Source organism: Bos mutus, chromosome 3 (genome assembly GCF_027580195.1).
Source record: "Bos mutus isolate GX-2022 chromosome 3, NWIPB_WYAK_1.1, whole genome shotgun sequence".
Lineage (NCBI taxonomy): Eukaryota > Metazoa > Chordata > Mammalia > Artiodactyla > Bovidae > Bos > Bos mutus.
In genome coordinates this window covers 115,995,959-116,018,501 of record NC_091619.1, presented here as the reverse complement: position 1 = coordinate 116,018,501, position 22,543 = coordinate 115,995,959, and the positions used below count along the sequence as shown (strand labels likewise).

Genomic DNA, 22,543 nt, shown 5'->3' with positions numbered 1-22,543 from the left:
CCCTGACAGGCGGGGCCCGGGCCGCAGGGCCAGGAAGGGGGCGAGAATACATTGGGGTCTGGAGTGGCGAGGTGCCCGCCCGCTGCCCAGGAGCCTGCCGGGGGTGGGGAGGAAAGACGTCCACACCTTGGCAGATGGAGGTTGGCGAGCAGAGAGCTAAGAGGCCAAGCCTCGGGGATGCGACTCCGGTGGGGGGCAGGGTGGGGCAGGCCTGTGTGGGGAGGTGGCAGCAGGGGCGGCCTTCAGTGGCTTTCAGCCTGGCTGAGGCCACGGCGTCACTGCTGGGGGGCCCGGCCCGGGCAGTCACATTCCCGTCATCACTGTCTTCCTTCACATCCCGACTCTCAGCAGAGCTTGGGTACTTGATGAGCAGGTGCTGGGCCCCTGGCCTGCAGTCCCAGTGGAGAGGGTGGGGTTTCAAGAGGATGTGGGCCCCCATAGCAGGGGCTCAGAAGCCAGGCTCCCAAAGCAGGGGGACTCAGAGGCTGGGACCCCCAGGGCAGGGACTCAGAGGCCAGGCCCCCCTAGGCAGGTGTACAGAGATTCCAGATCCCAAAGGGCACATACCTCCCCTTGCAGAGCATAAACGAAAGGAAGTTTTCAATGATCAAAATGCCATCACTGAAATGGTGCTGTCGGGCTCCCAGCAGCAACCTTTGTAAAACCGGGTCTGGACTCAGGGCTCGGCCACAGTCAGTGTCCTCTGCCTGGCGCCTCCAGCCAGTGAGCGCCCTCCTGGCGGGAGACGTGAACTGTGGAACCAGCCAGAAACACAGGGGTGAGCATGAGCAAGGAAGCCTGTGGGGCGAAGGCTCCGGGGGCCGCATGCGAGGGGTGTTTAGGGCCAGCTTGCGTGGACAGTGCCCCAGGGCATCGGAGGGGCAGAAGCAAGCCAGGGGCAGCGTAGCAGACAGAACCTTGGTTCCAGCCAAGGCCCTGGAACCAGTGGGCACAGCCCCCAAACACGGCACCGCAGCCCACTGGCCACCAGGTCATGTGCCCCCAGCTGGTGTTGACCGCCAGTCTGGCGGATTTGTGCGGGCCCCAGTTGGGTGGTGTATTGAGAAGTCATTTCTTCTTTAGAAGTTGGAGCCCGCTGTTGGAGCCAGCTCGTGCATTTAGATTTCACTGTGGGTTGGGAGTTGGCATGTTGGCACGGCAGAGTCTGGCCGTGTGAGGTTACAGTGCAGCTGATAAGACATGATTCTGGGAGCTGCAGGGGCCCCGTAGCTCCCCGGGCACTGCCGCCTTCATGGAGCAGCCAGGCTGGCCCAAGCAGAACAGGCCGGTCAGCGACGTCCACCCTGTCATCTGGCCTGCCGAGCCCTGGCACCCGGCCTGGCTTTTCCCCATGGAAACCCGGCTGCAGGTGTGAACTTGCCAGCGAGCAAAGGATGGAGGGATGGGCAGAGCGCGTGTCCAGGGCAGAGGCGCCGGGCCGGGTCCTAGGCGTCACGGGCCAGGAGCTCAGCTGCGCAGGTACTTTGCGCGTTTGCACCCCACCCCACAGGGCGCGGAGGCCCCGGGACCTCCGCTGCTCATCCCTGTCGCCATCTCCCCCACCCCCCGCTTTCCCACGTCCAGAGCTGCACCTGGCCTCCTCCTCTCTCAGGGTCTCCTCCCTGAAAGAGGACGATTGGTGGTCTGCTGCCCTGGGAGGCCCCTGGCCCTCAACGCTGTCCTCCTCGGTTTTCCCACTGAAGGTCGCCAAGGACCCCCTAGACCCATTCGCCTTAGAGCAGCAGTTTGAGGGAAGGCCTTCAGCGGATATTTAGATCTTATTATTTTCAGACTAAACTGCTCATTAAAACTTCATCCTAGAAATAAAATGTCAGGCAGTTTCCCATTTTCTTTGCAGCAGCTGTTAACCAGTCACAGGCTGGCCACTTGCTTCTGGCACGAGGGTCCCGGGCAGGGTGATGCTGGGAGGTCCAGAAGGCAGGCTGGTAGACAGTCAGTAGTGACGCGTCCAGCCCTCTCCTACCCACGAGGAAGCCAAGTCCTGTCAAGGGAAGACAACGTTTCTCGGGGCTTAGGGCACACTAAAAATGTGTGCTGCACACCCACTCAGCACACGCCGGGCAAACAGCACCATTTCAGATTTTCTTACTGTAGCAAGTATTCGGGATTACAGCGTCAACCGTCCCAGTCAGGAAGAGGAAAGGAAGGTGTGCGCACGGACATCCGCTTTCCCAGGTGCTCAGACTCCCGCCTGGACTGTGCGCCAGCCCCCCTCCCCAGACCTGTCACACACGCATGCACACACCACACACCCACACGCCAACACGAGGGATCAGCCGTGCTTTACAACTTGTTATGATTGGCTTTGGGGCGAAGCCACACACCAAGCACAGATGCCAGGGACCCTCTCGGTATTCACCTCCTTTAATGATGATTTTCACAGGGCTGTTTTTTTTTAATTTTGTGGGGGGATTAGAAATGAAATCGCTCCGCGATACTTCAAAGCAGAGCAGCAGAGCGCCCACATGCACTTGCTTCAAAACGTCTGCCGGAGCTCTATGAATGAGCCGGCGTCTGCTTGGAACGTCTGTGGTTTTCATTGAAACACCGTGCCGGCTTTAAAATCCCTACCAAGATTGCGGCCGAAGCCGGTCTCCCGCCCAAAGACAAAGTTTATGTGACAAGAACTTCATTAAAAATAATTGAAAACCAGCCTCGCTGGAATGATGAGGGCTCGTGCAGAGGGCCCCGCCGGGTGCTCGCAGTGGGGAACGGTGGCCTGCGCGTTTGTGGGCACAGACACAGCTGCCGGGCGTGGAGGGAGAGCAGACAGCTTTTCCTGGATCCCAAGGCGGCCCCCCCACCACCATCCTGGACCAGGAATTTCCACACAAGCCCCAGGGCCTGCTCTGATGCCTGTGCTGTGTTTAGAAGACCGCGCTCGCAGACTTCCCTGGCGTCCAGCAGTTGAGGCTCTGCGCTTCAGCGCAGGGGACACAGGTCCGACCCTTCGTTGGGAAACTAAGATCCCGCATGCCGTGCGGTGCAGCCAGAAAAAGAGGCCATGCTCTGTACATCGCGTCTCCAGTTCCTGTGAGCTCTCGTCCCACTGGCACCGAGAAGCGTTCAGAGCGGGGGCTGGCATCATGCATGGAGCAACTTCAGCAGAGTCGGAATGGCAGGAGTCTGGGGCAGGGCTGGTGGACGGCAGCCCAGGGACCAGGTCCCACCTTGTGTTTTTTTAAGTCAAGTGGCCCAAAGATGGAAGTGTCTGCTCCCTGGCCCTCGGCAGGAATGCTCTCAGCCCCTGATCTGATCCACATGCAGCGTTGCTGGGCTGTGAGGGGTGGCCCCCAAGGCCCAGAGCCTGAGTCCTTGAGAGCATTTCCATCAGCTCCGCAGAGGCTGTTCAGGAGGAAACTGAACTGGACCCAGCCTCAGAGGAAAGAATAGAAGCTGCCAGCTGCTGAAAGGCCCACCTGGCCTGTGACTCCCTGGTTCCAGAAGGGGATTTCCTGGTGGACGAAGGGCCAGGGGTGAAGTTGGTGAGTCTTGGTGGTAGATGCTCCCAGCACCTGACCCGTCACAGGTGGATGTCCCCTGGGAAGCCCCCTGGGCCATGCATGGTCGCAGGAGTCTGGCCGGGCCTCCTGGCTCCTCACCACGGTTCCTGCAGAGCAGGGGCCGGGTCTTCACCTGTGTGGCTCTCCGGGGTTCTCGGCCCTCCCCAACCTGAAATCAGAGGGACCTCTCAACAGGACCACAAACCAGGATAGTTCCTAGATGGAGAAGTATTTAACACTGAGCATTCTGTTTCTTATGGACATGAGTTTGGGTAAACTCCAGGGGTTGGTGATGGACAGGGAGGCCTGGGATGCTGCAGTCCATGGGGTCGCAAAGAGTCAGACACGACTGAGCAACTGAACTGAATTGAACTGAACTGATTCTGTTTCTTTGGCCAAAGTTGTCATCTTCCAGAGTTGACTTTGCTGTCATAAACGGTGATTTTATGTCATCCTGATGAGAGCCTGTGGGATTACAGGGGGGTGCCCTGTACCCATGGTCCTCCCTGTGTCCCGGCCTGTGGCCATGGTGCTCCCTGGGGCCTGCCCCGTGCCCATGGTCCTCCCTAGGCCTTCCCTGTGCCCATGGTGCTCCCTGGGGCCCGTCCTGTGCCCATGATGCTCCCTGCGGCCCGCCCCATGCCTGTGGCGCTCCCTGGGCCTTCTCTGTGCCCGTGGTGCTCCCTGGGGCCCGCCCCGTGCCCGTGGTGCTCCCTGGGGCCCGCCCCATGCCTGTGGCGCTCCCTGGGCCTTCTCTGTGCCCGTGGTGCTCCCTGGGGCCCGCCCCATGCCCGTGGTGCTCCCTGGGGCCCGCCCCATGCCTGTGGCGCTCCCTGGGCCTTCTCTGTGCCCATGGTTCTCCCTGGGGCCCGCCCCGTGCCTGTGGTGCTCCCTGGGGCCCAGCCCGTGAGGGGCGGTGACCATTGGTCACGCCCAGCACACTGAGCCCCTCGTGCAATCTTCTGAAGACCTGGCAGGGGCGGGAGTGTATCTCAGAGGTGAGGAGCCGGGCAGGAGGAAGACAGAAAGTCAAGGGGGACATTCCAGGCCTATGAGGCTGGCTCTGGGTCAGACGCTGGACTAGATGGACGGGAGTCTTCCTGGTCTCAGCAGGAACTGAGATTTCCAGGCTGAGCCGTACACTCAGGCTGCGAGCTCCTGAGGCAGTTGTGTTAACAGGAGCTTCCCCCCACTTTTCTTGCCTTGTGTCCTGAACGTAACTTAGCGCCTGACCTCCTCAGCGTCTGTTTATACTACTAACCAGTTGGTTCTCTTAAACTGGGGCATCAGTTGTCCCTTTAGGGATCCTAAGTGTTGAATTTCTTTCTAATTAGCCTTACACGTCCCTCCTGCACCCCAGCAGCGGGTCATTTGGTCCGTCGCAGCTGATGGCATAGCCTTGGGCTGTGGTCGTCGAAGGCCAGGGTGGGGGCTCCGGGACGCCCTCACCAGCTCGGCTGCCCGGCCCCGGGTCCCCAGTGCTGGGCGGTGCCCCGGAAGCCCCAGCAGCCAGTGACAGTGGCCATCCTGGGCTGACGCGGCGTCTCCCCCTCTGCCCCGTGCAGGACCGTGGTCATGCCGATCGCCAGCGAGTTCGCCCCGGACGTGGTGCTGGTGTCCTCAGGCTTCGACGCCGTGGAGGGCCACCCCACGCCCCTCGGAGGCTACAACCTCTCCGCCAAGTGTAAGTCAGGTTTGCGGGTGGCCGGGTGTCAGATGCGCGGTGTGCACACCAGGCTTCCCCTCCAGTGGCCGTGGAAGGAGACTCCACCCCAAAACCCCAAAGACATCTTACTGAAACCACGACACCGGCTCCCCGGAGAGCACGAGGCCTGCGGCAGGCGTGCAGCCAGAAGGCCAGCAAGCCTGGGGCCTGCCCTCTGCTGCTGTCAGCTGGGGCCGGGTCCCCCTCCTCCTGAGGGCTGTCATCCCACGCGGGGCCTGTGGGGGGGCCGGCCCTAAACGCTGTGAAGACATAAAGAGCCGAGAGCAGGCTCACTCTAGTCAGGGGAGGAAAGACATGTGCGTCCTCCGTCTCAGCAACTCAGGCAGGTGACAGCGCCCCCACCCCAGCGCCGGCCCCAGAAAGGCCTGGACGCCCCAACCCTGACCAGCGACCTGGGGGTTGCAGTGGTCTGGGTGCCTGGGGTTCCGGGGGGACAGGGGAACCTGTCCCCTGCACCCATGTGGGGAGAGCATGGTGCAGCAAAGAGGAAGCCCAGCAACAGAGCACAGCCTCGCAGAGTCCACCTGCCCAGCCGGGGGCCGAGAGGCTGAGTCCCTGACAGGCAGGGCACCAGTGCCCTCCACGCCCAGCCTGGGGGCCCACGCCCTGAGTGCTTCCTGGGGTCCTTGCAGTCGCCTCCAAGGCAGCGTCACTGTCGCCATCGGAAACGAAACTGAGGCTGGGGGGCCCCAGGGCCTCGCCGGCACCCGCAGCTGCCCGGGGGCAGAGTCCAGCCTCGGGCCCGCTCTGCTGAGCGCCAGCCTCTGCGGACAGATGGGGTCAGGTGGCCTGGCTCCCCGAGGAGGGTCATTCTCATTCTCCGTGGGGAGGGTGTTGGGCTGCACTGCAGGGACCGTGGCTGCTGCAGAAAGCCAGATGGGGATGCAGGAGGGCCCTGGAGGGGCGCAGTGGTGACATGCACAGTGACAGGGCACAGGGCCCTGGCGGTGACACACGCGTGGGTGTGTTGGCACACCTGTGCCCGGCACTTCGGCCGACTGGAACGCCCTGGGCCCTGGGACGGATGTGGCCAGGCCCCAGCAGCTGCCCTGCCCGCCGCCCTGCTGCCTCCCGGCTTCTGTGGTCCCGCAAGCGAGATGGGGGCTCCCCCGGGGCTCCTCCCCGCCCCCGAACGAGATGATTTGCAACATTATAAAATCAAAGCCCCGAAACCATAATTCCTACTCCCACAGAGATCAAAAAGAATCCCAAGCCGAAATCCTCCAGTGGATTTATCACAGGCCAGCCTGGCTTCCATTAGGTGTCTCACTCGGAGTGCCGGCCTCGGGGCCTCGGTAAGGCACTGCAGCGCCCCGGCCGCTTTGGTCCGCTGCCAGGCGCCTCGCCCGCCACTTGCCTCTCCCGTGTCCCCCGCAGGTTTCGGGTACCTGACAAAGCAGCTGATGGGCCTGGCCGGCGGCCGGGTTGTCCTGGCGCTGGAGGGGGGCCACGATCTCACAGCCATCTGCGACGCCTCGGAAGCCTGCGTCTCTGCCCTGCTGGGGAATGAGGTAGGAGGGCCCCGCCCTGCCCCGCTGTCTCGCGGCCTGCGCATCTGCCAGTCACATCCAAGAGGAGGCTTGCCCACCCAACAGGACTGTCTGGTTGTGGCCGGAAGTGGGTGGGCAAAGGGACAGTTAGAAGCCGTGTCTCCTGAGCAGACGGCTCAGCATCTGTCTTTTAAAGGCACTCGCCTTGATGTAGGGCTCACATGGGAACGCCTTTACCTGGTTACCTCCTCGTGGATGGTCGGTTCTCTGGGACGTCCTGAAGCAGGTCCTGGGGGAGGTGTCAGCACGCCATCTTGGGGGCTGGGGCATGGGCCCGGGTCCCTGTGGCTCTCCTGCTGCTCTGACCCTCAGGCGATGCCCAGGACTGGGTTCAGCAGCCCGGCCTAACAGCCGGGCTCAGAGGGAACTTCACAGGGTTCCATGAAGGGAGGCCCACTGGGAGAGAGTTTTCCAGGCTAAAATGCCATCGGCCTGGGATGCCCACGCCCACTGGCACTCCTGGTGGACAGAGCCACCCGGCTGCCAGGTGGGGAGGACGGGGGTGGGGATACTGCCTTGGTCGGTTCTGAGAATCTGAAGTCACGACAGAAACCCACTCTGTAGCTTCCACCTTGGATTTTGGAACCGTGCTCTTCCTGAAGCTTTAAATGCATCCACGGCCTTGGACACGAGGCCACATCCCAGTGTCCTGACCCCATCAGGGAAGCGTGGGTGGTTCCCACACCCACCACATGGCTTTCTCTGGCTGCTTTTCCCATGGCATTGCCGTGAGGGGCCAAGGAAAGAGCCGCTGGTGTATGGCAGCACTGGCCAAGTGGCTCGGGTCGCCAGCCGGCCCGCAGCGGAGCAAGGCCCACAGTCCACACTCCCCAGACACAGAGGGTCTCGTGGGGGCCTTAGGGAGGTGCAGGCCCATGCAGGAACGCCTGGAGGCTGCTCCCCTCCCCAGGGCCCGTCAGATGAAACGGGGCTTCTCCACGTTCGCAGAGTGCGTGGACCCTCTCTCAGTGGGGTCAGGGTCACCTGGTGCCCTGTGGGGTGCCTGAGCCCGCCCCTGGACCGGTGTGTCCTTCCTGGAGTAGCAGCTCCCAATGGCCAGGCCCAGGGGCTCACGGGGGGGATCTAAGACTCCAGGCATGGAGGGAAAGAGGCAGAACTGCAGGGCGGCTCCCTGTAAGGCCTGCCTGCGATGCTCCTTAGCCCAGGCTTGTGCTCCACGACCTGGGCTTCTGCTCCCTGAATCGGGTGCGTGCTTCCTGGCCCAGACTTGTGCTCCCTGAATCAGACACCTGCTCCCTGGCCCGGATCAGGTGCGTGCTCCCTGAATCAGGCGCATGCTCCCTGGCCCAGGCTTGTGCTCCCTGAATCAGATGCCTGCTCCCTGGCTGGGGCACGTGCTCCCTGGCCTGGGCTTGTGCTCCCTGGCCCGGGCTTGTGCTCCCTGGCTGTCTGCTGGGACAGGCCGCTGGCTGGCAACAGGGGTGGAGGTGGTAAGCTTGGGTGGGCAGGCACCTGGGAGGGCTGTGTTTTCTCCTGTCAACCTCTGCGTGTCCTAGATGGTGTCCATTGTAACCTGAGTCACACCTGGGTCCGGGGGCCTGCTGGAATCTCCGCTGTCTGGTCAGCTTGTTAGCAACACGTGTGAATGTTCTCTGGCAAACACCCGCCTGCTTTTGCTTTCCAAAGTGTGCAGGAGTCTTCACCTTTCCTCTCTTCCCATAAAGCGATCTCCTCACCCCTTTTACTAGAAGGCAGCTGATTTCTATATTCAAGCCATCTTGAGGGCTTTTGATTCTGAGAGCCAGCTATTTTAAAATAGCGGTAGAGAACTCGGCTTTCAGCTCAGCTGCTCGCGCTCTTCTGACAAAGTATTCCTTTGGTGAAACACATCAAAAAGCAGGAAGCCCTAGTTTTATCGAGGTCTCTTAAAAATCTTTTTAATGCCAGAAAGTTGGAGGGAGCCTCACCCCTCGGCCTTTGATGAGGCTGATGCCAGGCGTAGGGACGGCTTGCTCCGGGGTGGGGGAAGCCGACTGTGCACGGCCGGTGTTGGGGGCGCCCGCCCATGGGGGTCAGCAGAGGGGCACGCGCGGGGCTGGGCTGGAGGGCCTGCCCCGCCACAACAGCCATCGTACCAACTACTGAACTGAAGTTGTGTGAATTGACTATTGAACACGAAGCCGTCGTATTGACTAGCTTCAGCTTCACGCCATCTGCAGCCCTTGGGGACGATGACAGTGAGATGTCACTTACGGGAGCTGGGTGGGGGGTGTGCCAAGGACCTGCAGCCCAGGGCAGGGCTCCGGGCAGGTGGGGAGTCGCTTCCCCTCTCACAGGTCGCCCCCAAGGGGAGGCTCCTTTGGGGCCCATTTTCTATTTAGCCGTGCGGTTTCTGGGGGGTCACATGGCACCGGCTCATTGATCCCAAGTCCAAGACCCCGGGCGGAGGTGGTGGGGGATCAGGTGGCCGGCAGCCGTGGCAGTGTCCTTTCCTTGTCCTGCTGCACTGCCTCGCCAGGCCGCAGAGTGGGGCGGCCCCGGGGGGTTAGAAGCAGCGGGTGGACACAGGAGACGCAGGGCTGACCGAGCCCGCTGTCAGCTTCCAGCCCGCCAGCTGGGGTTCACCTGTGCTCACCTCACCGAAGCGCCCACACGCAGGCCATGAGGATGGAGCAGGCTGTCCCCCAGTCGTGTTTCCAGGACACGGCTTGTGCTGGGTCGGGGAGGTGGGCCACGTGTCTGAGTTGTGCCCCAGCGGGCCCGTCAGCTCCCCACCCTCCCCCGGAGAAGTGGCCCTGCACCCTCTGCCGGCAAGAGGGGACCTGCCCCGGAGCTCCTGGGCCTCCTGCTGCAGGGAGATGAGGAGCTGAGCCCGAGGGGGGGACCAGAACCCAGGCATCCTGCCACCCTGGGTGTATGCCCTCCGCTGTCTTATCAGTGGAGGCTGTCTTCTAACCTTTGTCCGAAGGAGTTGCGGTTTTTTGGTGCCATGTGGTTCATTTTTACTAGTGTTTAAAAACTGTTGCAAACCAGGAATGTCCTCCAAGCCTCTGCGCCTCACTAGGAGGCTCAGGAAACGCCATGTGGCCGGCCCCTGATAGTCACTGAGTCCGGCCCTGTCGCCAGATACAGTCCACGCGCTGAGGCCGCAGAACCTGAGCAGACAGATGTGCAGGCCCTCCTGCGGGGGAGGGGACCCCACCCACCACCCAGCCCCGCAAGGACCCCGAGGAGGGGATGTCCCGGGAGGGCTCAGCACCAGCCCTGGCAGGAGCGTGCTTCCCTGAGGCCCCCAGAGAAGCTCGGCCAGCAGGTGGGAACCGCAGTCACAAGTGACTGCAGGCGGCCCGGCCCCTCCCCGGGGAAGCCAGCAGGGAGGCTGGGGCTGGGCCTGAGGGCAGAGGACTCGGGAGAGGAGGCCGACCAGAAACCGATCTCTGGAAGAGGTCCTGGAGAGGCCGAGAGAGAAGGGAAGATGCAGGAGAGCAGGCTGGGGCGGCCCCCGGGCCCCTGTGGCTCTGAGTACTACAGGGCCCTCTGCCCAGAGGATCCTCGAGATGGGGAGGGGGGATCGCAGAGCCAGCCTTCAGGCAGGGGGTGTGGTCGGCTGGAGAGCCCCCGGGGACGTTGTCTGTCTCCTTGGGAAGAACGCGGGGGCCGGGGCACCTGCCGGGGTGGCCAGGCGTCTGAACCCGGGCACGGCTGTGAGCGTCAGGTCCGTCACAGGCTGGGGGCAGCTTCTGGATGGTGGGACAGGGCGTGAGCCCCTGAGCATGGGCTGGGGGCTCCGTCATCTCTTGTGTTCTCTGCGGGCCCAGAGATGCCCACCAAAGCGCAGTTTCGTTTTCTGGAAAACACACGCTGTGACTTGGGTTCAGCCAGGATTTCGTAAGGACCGTTTTCTTTGGTGCTGTAACCTCTCTGGTTTCTGCTCACTCAGGGTGTGGTGTGAGCTCTTGTAAACTGCAGAGTAGCAAGCCACACCGATACCCACAACCAGGCGCTCTGCACAAGGGTTTTCTTGCGCACTTTCCCCGAGGCTGGCTTTTTAAAGTCCGAGCCTCCTTTCTGATTCGGTTGTGACGTGGAATACACGCGAGGTGAACGTGCCCCAGGGTGGCCAGGGGCTCCTGTCTATCACTCGGACTTGGCGTTACCCACAGCCAGCCCTCTGTTCTCTTCCAAGTGAAAGTGAAAGTGAAGTCGCTCAGCCGTGTCTTGACACTTTGTGACGCTGAGGACTGTAGTCCACCAGGCTCCTCCATCCATGGGATTCTCCAGACAAGAATACTGGAGTGGATTGCCATTTCCTTCTCCAGGGGATCTTCCTGATCCAGGCACTGAACCCGGGTCTCCTGCATTGTAGGCCGATGCTTACCATCTGAGCCACCAGGGAAGTCCTCAAAGCCTCTCCAGCTTGGCTCCTTCCAGACACAGGCGGGCAAGTGAAGGCACACAGCCCAGCTCTCCGAGCTTGCTCGGCCCGGCCAAGAGCAGAATGGTGGCCCCTGTCTGCTCTCCTCCTGGGGCCACTGGACGCCTCCATGTGCCTCAGATCCCTCTGCCAAGCCCTATTCGTTGCTCCCAGTCGCACCTGCCCCCCAGTCCCTCCCCTGCTTAGCACGGCCTGACCCCCTCTCCCCTGCTTTCCCTACGGCCCACCGCCCTGGCCCCTGCGTGAACGTCACCCCTCACCCAAGCTGGCCCCACAGATGCAGGCCCCTGCTCTGCGAGGCCGGGCAGAGGTCTGTCTCTTGGTCCCTGATGTTTCCTAAGTTTGTAGGATGGATAGTGGTCGGTTCTCCCTGGGCTGCTCAGTGATGTCTATTAAATGAAAAATAAGACCCCAGGTAATGAGAGATTTATATTTTAAGAGCTAGAGCCTCCCCCGCTGCCCAGCCCTTGTGTGTAAAGTGGAGGCTGGATGTGTGCTCAGGGCAGACTGATGCCCAGAGCGGCTGAAGATGGGGAGCCACCACAGAAATGGTGGGGGGTGGGGGCAGACGGCAATGTGGGCGCCAAGGTGCTCACCGGATGTGACCCAGGCAGAGGGCGCTGGAGGAGGGCCATGCAGCCCCCTGGAGGGTCAGCCCCCAGCCACGTCCAGGGCCCCCTGGGGAGGTTAGACGTGGGGGTCCCCCCAGGACTGGGAGCAGCAAGACCTGGGTTGCATTTTAGAAAATTCCTGGCATCGTGCTCTGACACACCTCTCTGCCTTCAAGTGATAGGCATTTTATGGAATGAGTTATTTTCTAAAGAACTGCTTTTTTCTTAAAAGGGATAAAATCCTAGCAAACTATCAGAGTTGTACTGCAACAATAAGGCCACAGCTGTTTATGCCACAATGAGGACCCCAAACCTGAAAGGCGTGTTTTCTGCTCCAGCTTTGTACCCACAGGGGACCTGGGCTCTGCCCTTGGTGGCCCGCTGACAAAGGTGCTTAAGGACACTCCTGTCTTCACAGGGACACCCCGTTCTCATGGGGACCTGCAGGTGTTCCTGGAGGAGCTCCCCACCTGTATCTGCTCTCTGGCCCAGGACTCACCAGGTTGGCCCAGGTTGGGAATTACATCAGGGTCCCACCCTGTGCAGTCAGCCATGGCCAGAGGGCAACTGCGTCCCTGAGGCAGATCCCAGTGGAGGGAGGGGTGGTCCCACGTCTACGAGGTGGCATCTGAGTGTTTGTCCCTCAGGCCCTCAGTAGTGGGGGACCAACCTCAGCAACATGGCATCTCACATTTGACCCTATCAGTCTGCAGGACAGCACAGCACCCAGTTCAGCAGAGGGGTCACTTCCTCGTTCCTCAGAGGCTGAGCACCTTTTCATGGGTCTCTTGGCCACTCTGCCTTTCTCTTCCAGTTTTTTGCCCATTTTTCTATTAGACCATGTTTTTCCAATCTATTTTGGGGGGAGAATTGGTTGGATGGGTGGGTGGATGGCTAGATGAACTGGTGGATGGATGGATGGTTTGGTGGATAGATGGATAGATTGATGGATAGATGGGTGGATGGATGGATTGGTGAATGGATGGATGGGTGGGTGGGTAGGTGGATAAATAGATGGATTGGTAGATGGATAAATGGATAGATGGTGGATGGTTGGATGGGTGGGTGGATGGATTGATGGATGGATGGATGAATTGGTGAATGGATGGATGGATAGATGGATAGATGAACTAGTGAATGGATAGATGGATGGTGGATGGTTGGATGGATGGATGGGTGGGTGGGTGGATAAATAGATGGACTGGTAGATGGATGGATGGACAGATGGGTGGATGGTTGGATGGATGAATGGGTACATGGATGGGTAAATTGATGGATTGGTGGATGGATGGATAGATGAACTGGTGGATGGGTAGGTAGATAGATAGATGGATGGATTGATGGATGGATGGATAGATGAACTGGTCAATGGATGGATGGTTCAGTGGATGGATGCATAGATGGGTGGATGGTTGGTTGGGTGGGTGGATGGATAAATGGGTGGATGGTTGGATGGATGGTAGATGGTTGGATGGGTAGGTGGATAGATAGATGGATTGGTGGATGGTTGGACAGATGGATGGATGGATGGGTGGGTGGTGGGTGGTTGGATGGCTGGATGGGTGTATGGATGGATAAATGGATAGATGGTGGATGGTTGGATGGATGGATGTGTGTATGGATGGGTAGATGGATGGATTGATGGATGGCTGGGTAGATGGACAGATAGATGGATTGTTGGATGGTTGAATGGATGCGTGGTTGCATAGTTGGATAAGTGGATGGATGGTGGATGCTTGGATGGGTGCATGGATGGATAAATGGATAGATAGTGGATGGTTGAATGGATGGATAGATGGGTGGTTGGATGGATGAGTGGTTGGATAGATGGATGGATGGATGATGGATGGTTGGAGAGATAGACAGACTGATGGACAGCTGGGAGTACCCTCTTCTCTGTAATAGTGAATCTAGGGTCAGAATAATCTGTTCCTTGACTGAAAGGGCTTTCCAGGGCCATGGGTCTCCTTTGGGCGAAATTTTTAAGTTTCATTAAAATCAGTTAATGACTGATTTTGTCATTTTTTTTTTTTTATCCCTTCTTGAGTAAATTTCAGAAGATTACATTTTACCAGGAACTTTTTCTATCTCGGCCAATTTTTCCAAATTATTGACTGAAGTTAACAGCGTTCTTGTGCTGTCTTTTATCTCTACTGTTCCTGTAGTCACGGTCCTTCTTATCCTAACATGTTTACCTGTGCCTCCTCTCATTTTTGTCACCAGCATTACCAGAACTTAATTTTTCATTTCAGTTTTAAACGATAAAGTAATCATGTTTAATATATTAATTAATAATGAATGATGAACCAGAAATCGCTGAAACTGAAATGGGATGTTTTAAAGAGAGCCAAATGGAATTTCTAAAAATGAAAACATATTAGCAGAAAACAGAAACTCGGTGAGATCAGCTGGAGAGAAGACTAATAACCTGGAAGGGATGTGTGTGTGCTCAATTGTGTCTGACTTTGTGCCACCCCATGGACCGTAGCCGGTCAGGCTTCTCTATCCATGGGACTCTCCAGGCAAGAGTACTGGAGTGGGTTGTCATTTCCTTCTCCATGGGATCTTCCCCACCCAGAAACCAAACCCTCATGTCCTGCCTTGGCAGGAGGATTCTTCACCACTGAGCCACCAGGGAATCCCACAGCCTGGAAGCAACAGCTGAAGGAATGAGGCTGAGCACAACCCAGAGACAAGGGGTAGAAGCGGGCTTGTGAGCAGATACAGAACCAGAGGGAGGCGTGGATGACTAAAAGTGACTGATGGAGGCACCATCCTCAGCTCTGGAAGGCAAGGGGCCCAACCCAGAGCTAAAAAAAAAAAAAAAACGCTTGCATCCAAGGTCATCTGAGTGACTGCAGGACCACGATGACAAACAGGAAGCTGTGAAAGTAGCCAGAGAGAGCAGACAGGCCAGCCACAAGGAGCAGTGTTAGCCAGACACCAACCGCTTCACAGCGAAGGAAGCAGAGGCAGTGGGGCAAGGTCTTCCGTTGTCAAGAGTACCTGCCAGCAGAGCCTCAGGCCCAGCGGGACTGTCAACCGTGGGGCTGGGGTGGGTGGGACTAGAGAAATAAACTGGGAAAGCTTGACCCATGAGACCTTTTCCAAGGGAAACTCTGTAGGAGGAAGCTTCAGGCAGAAGGACGACAGCCCAGGCAGCTGTCTGTTGAGCAAGACGGGGGGCGTCAGTGCAGGAAAGCCCGAATCAACAGCAACTCCAGGAGACAGTAACAACGATGCCAAGTCAGTGAAAGTAAAGAAAGAAACACAGTGAGGACCATGAGCTGTCAGTCAGGGACGACAGGGAGTTTGGCCAGGCCCTGGAGCAGGCGCTGCCTGTGCAGCAAATGAGCCCACAGGGCGCTGGCTGCAGTGCATTTGTGAGAAGCAAGTACTTTGTGATCGGTTTAACCCCGCGTGCTGGGCGGCTCTGTGGCAGACACCCGGCGCACCCTGTGGCCGTCAGATGGGCGGGCCGTGTGCGCCTCCCCACTCCACCTGCTGCAGGGACTTCAGGGAGAGCTCAGAGCAGAGATGCTCACACCCTCTGTCCACCTTTTCTCTGATCATTGGGAGAAAACCCTAAAGGGCAGATGTGCTTGTCGCTCAGTCGTGTCTGACTCTTTGTGACACCCTGGACCGCAGCCCATCAGGCCCCTCTGCCCATGGGATTTCCCAGGCAAGAATACTGGGGTGGGTTGCCATTTCCTCCTTCAAGGGATCTTCCTGACCCAGGGATCAAACCCACGTCCGCTGCTGGGCAGGCGGATTCTTTACCGCTGAGCCACCAGGGAGGGCCAAAGTGGGGATATTCAAGCCCTGTCTATAAAACCCTGGTTTACAAGTGCGATGAAAGTGATGTTTCCGAAAAGTCATCATCCCTTCCCCTGACGCTGTGCCATGCATCCAGCAGTGGAGCCCACGCCGCCGCCCCTCTGCACCAGCTGCCCCTGGACACCAGCCAGTGTCCTGCCTACAACGGGCACCCACGAACGTACCCGAGAGCCTCCTAGGGGAAACACCTTAAGGAAAATAAGTCTACTTCTGTGAAAACATTTATGTAATGCCACAGCCACCTCTGGCTTTTTCAAGCTGTCTTCTCTGTTAGCACGTACACGTGAGGAAGACGCTGATCCGGACGTCCCATCTGAACACACACGGGGATTCTACTGACAGCCTCGAATTCACCATGTATTCTTCTTTCGTCCCCAGCTCGATCCTCTCCCAGAAAAGGTCTTACAGCAGAGACCCAATGCGAACGCTGTGCGGTCGATGGAGAAGGTCATTGAAATCCACAGTAAGTGGCCTGGCCCAGGGCTCAGGAGGGAGACGCCCCCCCAAGGGAGGGGCCGGACTCCACAGCCCTTCTCCCACCTCCCTACCCCCCACCCCAACCCCCTGCTTCTCTCTCACCGCCAGTAGCGTCCCCAGACCTGCATGTTGAGACGTGGCTTTCAGGGTGAATGTGATGAGCCGGTGACTCTCCTCTCACCCCCGTTAACGTCCCGACAGCCTGCCACAGCCAGGTCACCAGCTCTGCTTTGTGGGGCGAAAGAGCTGGGGTTCAGGGGGGGTTTAAGGTCCCTTCTCCAGGCTCCCTGCTGACAGGCTGGGACCCGCGTGGAAGCCTGTGTCCTCGGGTCTATCCTCTGCCCTTGGACCAGCGAACCCCACTCCATCAGTTCAGAGCACCCTTGGCCCAGAGTGGCCGGGCCCAGGAGCCCAGGGGCTGCACACAGCCTGGGACTTCTGCCCCGCCTTTGTCCTGGGTCTGTGGGGTGGCCCCGTCACGAGTGTCTGTGTCCGTGGGCGGGACCCAGGGTCTCCCTGCTGTGCACTGAGTTCCTGGCCTCCTAAATGAGGAGCCCCGAGGCCCAGGAGACACCAGGAGGCTGCCTGCACCCACCCCCATCATCTCGGGACTCCCGCTGGGAGTCAGGAAGTGCCCATCCCAGCCGCCCCTCCCTGAGGGAGGGACCCTCCCAGGAGCCCACCCCCACCCAGCTGTCCTGCCCCTGCAGGGCCCAGTTCTCCTGGCCACCGGGAAGCTTTTCCAGACGGCCACCCTCTGTGAGTTTCTAACCAGGCCACCTTGTGGCTTCTGTCTCTGGAGAGCATGGTGCTTTAAAGTCGCCACCGATGGGTGCTGCTGGAACCCCGTGGGTCCAAGCGCAGGGTTGGGGTCCCTATCTGAGCAGTCACCGCCCCCACTTCCGCAGGCCAGTACTGGCGCTCCCTGCAGAGGCTTGCCTCCACCGCTGGCTACTCCCTGGTCGAGGCCCAGAAGTGTGAGAACGAGGAAGCCGAGACTGTTACTGCCATGGCCTCGCTGTCTGTGGCGGTGAAGGCCCCTGAGAAGAGGTGAGCACGGACACTGGCCGGCCGTGGGTGCTGCCGCCCTCTGCGGGTGACCTGGGTCTTTGCTCCCGGGTGTACTGGGGGCATGTGCTAGCTCAGCAGAGCCGGGAGTGTGTGTCCTCACCCTGGCCCCAGGACAGACTGCACGGCCACCTCTTTCCAGAAGCAAGAGCTCGAGAAACACTTGAAGGGCGTCTGGGCCAGAAGGAACACTTCCCTAGGGGAGGGGCGGGGGTCGCCGGGAGTTGAGGGGGCGGGTTAGCTAGGAGTCGGGCGGGGGTGGCTCGGGGTTGGGGGCGGGAATGGTTCGGACTTGGAGGGGGCAGAGATAGCTAGGAGTCGGGGGCTGGGGTGGCTCGGAGTAGGGGACGGGGTGGTGGGAACCTCGCACACCCACCTTCCGCACACCCACCCTCTCCTCTGTTGCCACCGCGCCCCCGCCCGCCCCAACAGACCCGACGAGGAGCCCATGGAAGAGGAGCCGCCTCTGTAGCCGCTCCCGCAGCTGCGGGTCTCTTGTTTGTCTGTCTCCGTCTTGAAGCTCCGCCGAGAAAAGTTGCTGCCGCCCTGCGTCCTGCCGGCCTCCTCCGAGGCCGCGGGCGCGGCGGGGCGAGCCGCAGCCGGCGGCCCTCTGCCTGCCGGACCCGGGCAGACGCCGGGACGCGCGGACACACGGACGTGCGGGAGCGGGCGCTCCGGGCGCCCCAGGGCAGCCGCGGAGGGAGGGAGCCCGCGGGGGCTCGTGGCAGAGCCGCCTGCCGAGCGAGCCGACCCGAGGAAAAGAAAATGAAAATCAAAGATCTCACGACACAAAACAAACTTGATTAAAACTGGTGCTTACGGTTTGGTGATTCCCCACAATTCCACAGTCTCCGTGTAAACCACTCAACTCATCCTGTAGCTTATTTCTTTTTCAGAGAAAAGTCAGCCGCTCCGGCGCTGGCCTGCCCCTGCACACTCCGGGTGCGCGGTGGGGCTGGGACGCGGAGCGGGAGAGCGGTTAAGGAAAACAAAAAAAACTGGACAAAAGCAGAAATGTGAGCCCGTGCGGCTTTGGTTTCTCAAAGCCGACGGAAGATGCGCGTTTGTGCCTTTTTTTTTATTGCTCTGATGGATTTTTGTGGCTGGGTTTTCCGAAGTCCGAGGAACAATGCCTTAAGAAAAATAAACAGCAGGAGTGGGTGGGACCGCTCCCTGTGGCCGGTGGGGCCGGAGGCCGGCTCGCACCGGCCTGGCGCTTCACAAGTGGTCCCCGCCACGGCCAGCAGCTCTGGAGGGCTGAGGTCCTGCCACCCTGTTTCACTTTATTGCTATTGAAGAGAAATGGAGGTAGTTCCAAAATAGTGGCAAATACTGTTGGGGGTTTCGAAGTCCAACAAATTTTAAATGAATCCAAAGTGTTCTTTTTCTCGTACATCGTATAACAATCGAGCATCTCCATTTGGTTGTGAAGCATGTCCTAGGCACACTTTCAGTGTTACGATCGGAATGCTTTTTATTAAAAGCAAGTAGCATGAAGTATTGCTTAAAATTTTAGGTATAAATAAATATATATATATGTATAATATATATTCCAATGTATTCAAGCTAAGAAACTTGATTCTTACGAAATCTTGATAAAATATTTATAACGCATTTATAGAAAAAGTATATATATATAAAATAAATGCAGATTGTAAAGGTCCCTGGCGAATGAACGGCTTGTGACTCAGCTCTCAAGGTGCTTGTGGAAAGGGATCTAGTTTGAAGCTCATGTTATTTCTGAACTCCAGAGTGGAGAGCTTTCAATCACAGGCTCGCCATGGGACACCTGCCCTGCAAGATTGTACCTTCATCTTAATTATTTTCTGACCTGACCCCTCCCCACTCCAAGCCTCCATGCACATGTGTACCTGATAAGTTTTTATAGCAAAGGATATCAATTTGCTGTTGATTTTGTATGAACTTTTTCACAAAAAGATCCGGAATAAGCATTGTTTTGTGAATTTTACATTTTTTCTCACCATTTAGCAGTTTTCTGAATGGTAATAACGTCAACCTTTTTTCTTTCTAAACTTTTGCTTGTACATTTTTTTTTAACTTTGGAAGGTATTTTTTTTTATTATTATTATTATTTTCATTTTGTTTATTTTTGTACAGTGAGCACAGAGTTTATTTTCAGAGTGAGCACGGAGGTGCAGCGGGGTCTGAGGTCTGCCCGCCTGGGCCCGCCTGTGACTGCACATAGAGCATGGAGCCTTTCTTTGCCGCCCGTGCTTTGTGGGCAGGGGGCACCCTCGCAGCGCTGAGCTGAGGGGCTTGCCAGCCACCACGGGCCATCAGCATCCATGAAATTCACGTGTAAACGTCTCTGACCACGTGGTCAGGATAGCATTTTTCACTTGGCTTTTCCAAAGAGCTTGTAAACTTGTCAGCCACGCATGGGGCCAGGGGGCCGGTGCACCCTCCCCAAGCTCTTCTGCGGCAGCCACGTGGCAGGGCCCTGGCTGGGAGCAGCAGGCCTGAACTTTGAAGCCTGTGGCCGCAGGGAGCCTGGATCCTCGCTGCCTGGTGACCCCGTGGGGACAGCAGACTCCCCATCAGGACGTCCATCCTTGGCTCTTTTTTTTCTCTTTGACAGTAACTGAAAAGGATCACTTTTTAGTGGTAACTCATTTTCCAGCCCTCGAAGCCACCAGTTTCATTCCAGAGTGTGCATCGGGTTCTGACGAGGAAGCGCAGACACAGCTTGCCCATGGGTAGGGAACCGCAGCCAAGTCTCCAGTCTGGTGACATTTACAGGGGAGCTTCTGGGAGAGACTCTGACGCAGCCAGACTTGGGACCAAAAGAGTCCAGGTTCTTGGACCGGCCTGGTCGTCAGGTTGCTGTTGGTCAGACTCAAGACAGTGATCAAGAGCAGGACAGGAAGGTCTAGGGCCGTGTCTGGTGTTCCCTCTCCTCCTGGCCCCTTGCCCTGAGGCCCAGCTTGGGAGAGCTGGAAGCACCCAGCCCCCAACAGTGGAGGCAGGCCCCAGCCAGTTGTCTCTGCTGGCCTCCTGGGATGCCCCTCCCCACCCCCGCCACCTGCCCACTTCCTGTCGGCCGTGGCTCTTGGGGAGAAACACGTCACCTGATGTTTTTACAGGTGATGGGATAACAGGTGACCTTGGTGGCCAAGTTCCTGTTGGAAGGGTTTACTTCTAATCTCGTCCAACGGAGACCTCCTCTGCAGAAGGCCCGCCGGGGGCCGTTTTCGTTTGTCAGCTCGCTCCAGCTTCACAGGCGTGCTTAAAGCAGTTCCGTGTAGCCTTTTGTTTTCTTTGAAGACACACTCAGCCCTTCTCCACAGCCAGCCGTCCGGGGCAGAGGGCGGAGGGCCCACCCGGAGCGCCCACCGCCTCAGGGAGGGCACCCACACCTTCCCGCTGTGGTCCCTGGACCTCTCGCCTTTTTGTTCCTTTTTAGAGGCCTTGGGGGCGCTGGCCGGGGGTCAGCAAGTGAGCACTTTATACCCCTTTGCAGGAAACCCCGTGATGCCGCGGACCTCGTGGCGTCCCCCTGCCCTCCGGGCCTTCCAGCTGCGCCTCCGGGCGCCCGAGCCCCACCAGCAGGCAGCCGTCCCCCGGCCGCCCCCGGCCGCCTGGGACTAGCCGCCCCTCCGGTTCCGAAGGGCCACTTTGTCAAAGCGTTTAGGTTTTTTTGACTTCCTTTCCAAGTTTGTTTCCAGAGGAAGGACCGTTTTGTCCTGGTTCTGACACGAAAGCAAGTCTGGTTTTTGCAGCACTAAACAATGGAGTTTCTTGTTTTTAATTTTCGATCGGAACATTCCTCCTTTCCTGGTCACAGCCACATGCTCATTCCATTCTTCTTTTTGTAGACTTTTGGGCCCACGTGTTTCACGGGCATTGATACATATATAAATATATATATAAATACATATGAATATATTTTTTTAAGTTTCCTACACCTGGAGGTTGCATGGGCTGTACGAGCGGCATGTCTTTATATTGTATACGGATTTTGCACGCAAACGCGGCAGCTTGGGGAAGAAGAGAAATGCCTTTCTGTTCCCCTCCCATGACATTTGCAGACAACAAAAGATGGGGATTTTTTTTTTCTTTCTGTAAAACAAAACCTTGAAGGAGAGTGGGGGAGGGGGGAACGTTTGCGTCTTACTGAAGTTATTCTTAAGAAATTGTACTTTTTATTGTAAGAAAAAATAAAAAGACTACTTAAACATTTGTCATATTAAGAAAAAGTTTATCTAGCCTTGTGGCATACCAATAATAGAGTTTATTGTATTTATGTGGAGACAGTGTTGTAGGAGCCTACGCGGAGGTCGAGGTGGACCGCCTGTCTCCCGCAGTTGCTCTGGAGGAACTCGCCCCGTGGGGTTTCTTCCCTGGTCCCCCCCTCCCCGGGGAAGCCGCGGCCCCTGCGGCCCTTTCCGCACAGCCGAGCCCACTTTTCCTGACTTGCAGGCGATGGACGGCTAGGATTTCACTTGACACTCAGCAGTCATGAACTGTGCTGCACTGTGGTTTAAAATCATACTTTGCATTGAAAGGACACCATTTCTTCCTTGTAATGAAGCAGAGCTTTCACAGCTCAGCTCACTTTGTGTCTTTGACATGATTAAAAGCCTCCTGTTGAAGGAAAAAGAAAGCAGACATTTTCTGTTTGTGGTTGTTTTTCTTTTTAAATCTTCTTTTTGGTGTGTGTGCTCCACAGTGGAGACGCTGCTTTCCAATTTATGAGAATGACAAACATTATCATGCGTCTGTATAAGAGGGGGGCTGACCCTATTCACCCAAGAGCTCCTCACGGTCTGTCGCAGAAAACGCGGTGGGACGCGTTCCCATCCCCCCGACGCCCGCTTCCCGCTCCTGTGGGCGCCACGCGGGCGGCAGAGACCAGTCTCCTCTGTAACTTCGCATCCGTTCTCTCTCGATTGTCTGGACCTTCCCGGGGTCCTTTCCCTTTTTCAGTGGAGTTGGAGATTCTGTCCTTGGTTTTCTCATTCTTGTTTCATTCTGTGTGGGGGGGTGGTTTGCACCGACTGCGGTGTCCTCCCCCGACGGCCGGCTCCACTTCACCGGAGTCCAGTGTTTGTACCTCATCGTGCGACTTGTCACTCTTGTGGTGTAAATAAAGAGCATTAATTGCCCTCCGACCCGTGGTTTCTGCCGTGTGCTCTCATGCTCGCCGGTTCCGTGCCAGGGTCCCTGCAAGGGGCGGCGGGGGCGGGGTGGCACCTGGGCACCAGCCCATCAGCAGCCCGGCCACCTTCCACCCGTACAGACAGCCCACAGGTGTATCTTCACTTAAATGTCCAGTAATTCAAGTCCAGTAATTCTATTTTCTCCCCAAAATCCTGGTCTGGAAACAGACTTGG

General features: G+C 58.0%; 1 protein-coding gene across 7 annotated transcripts in view; it reads left to right on the top strand.

The window, feature by feature from the left end:
- Positions 1-22,321, top strand: part of HDAC4 (histone deacetylase 4) — a 288,731-nt gene extending 266,410 nt beyond the window's left edge. For all 7 annotated transcript variants that reach the window (XM_070368625.1, XM_070368624.1, XM_070368630.1 and 4 more), the window contains 5 exons: positions 5,090-5,208; positions 6,628-6,761; positions 16,023-16,107; positions 17,030-17,171; positions 17,622-22,321. In XM_070368625.1, the coding sequence (XP_070224726.1) occupies positions 5,090-5,208; positions 6,628-6,761; positions 16,023-16,107; positions 17,030-17,171; positions 17,622-17,661 (520 nt within the window). In that variant the 3' untranslated portion in view covers positions 17,662-22,321. The remainder of the gene's footprint in view (positions 1-5,089; positions 5,209-6,627; positions 6,762-16,022; positions 16,108-17,029; positions 17,172-17,621) is intronic.
- Positions 22,322-22,543: the final 222 nt, after the last annotated feature.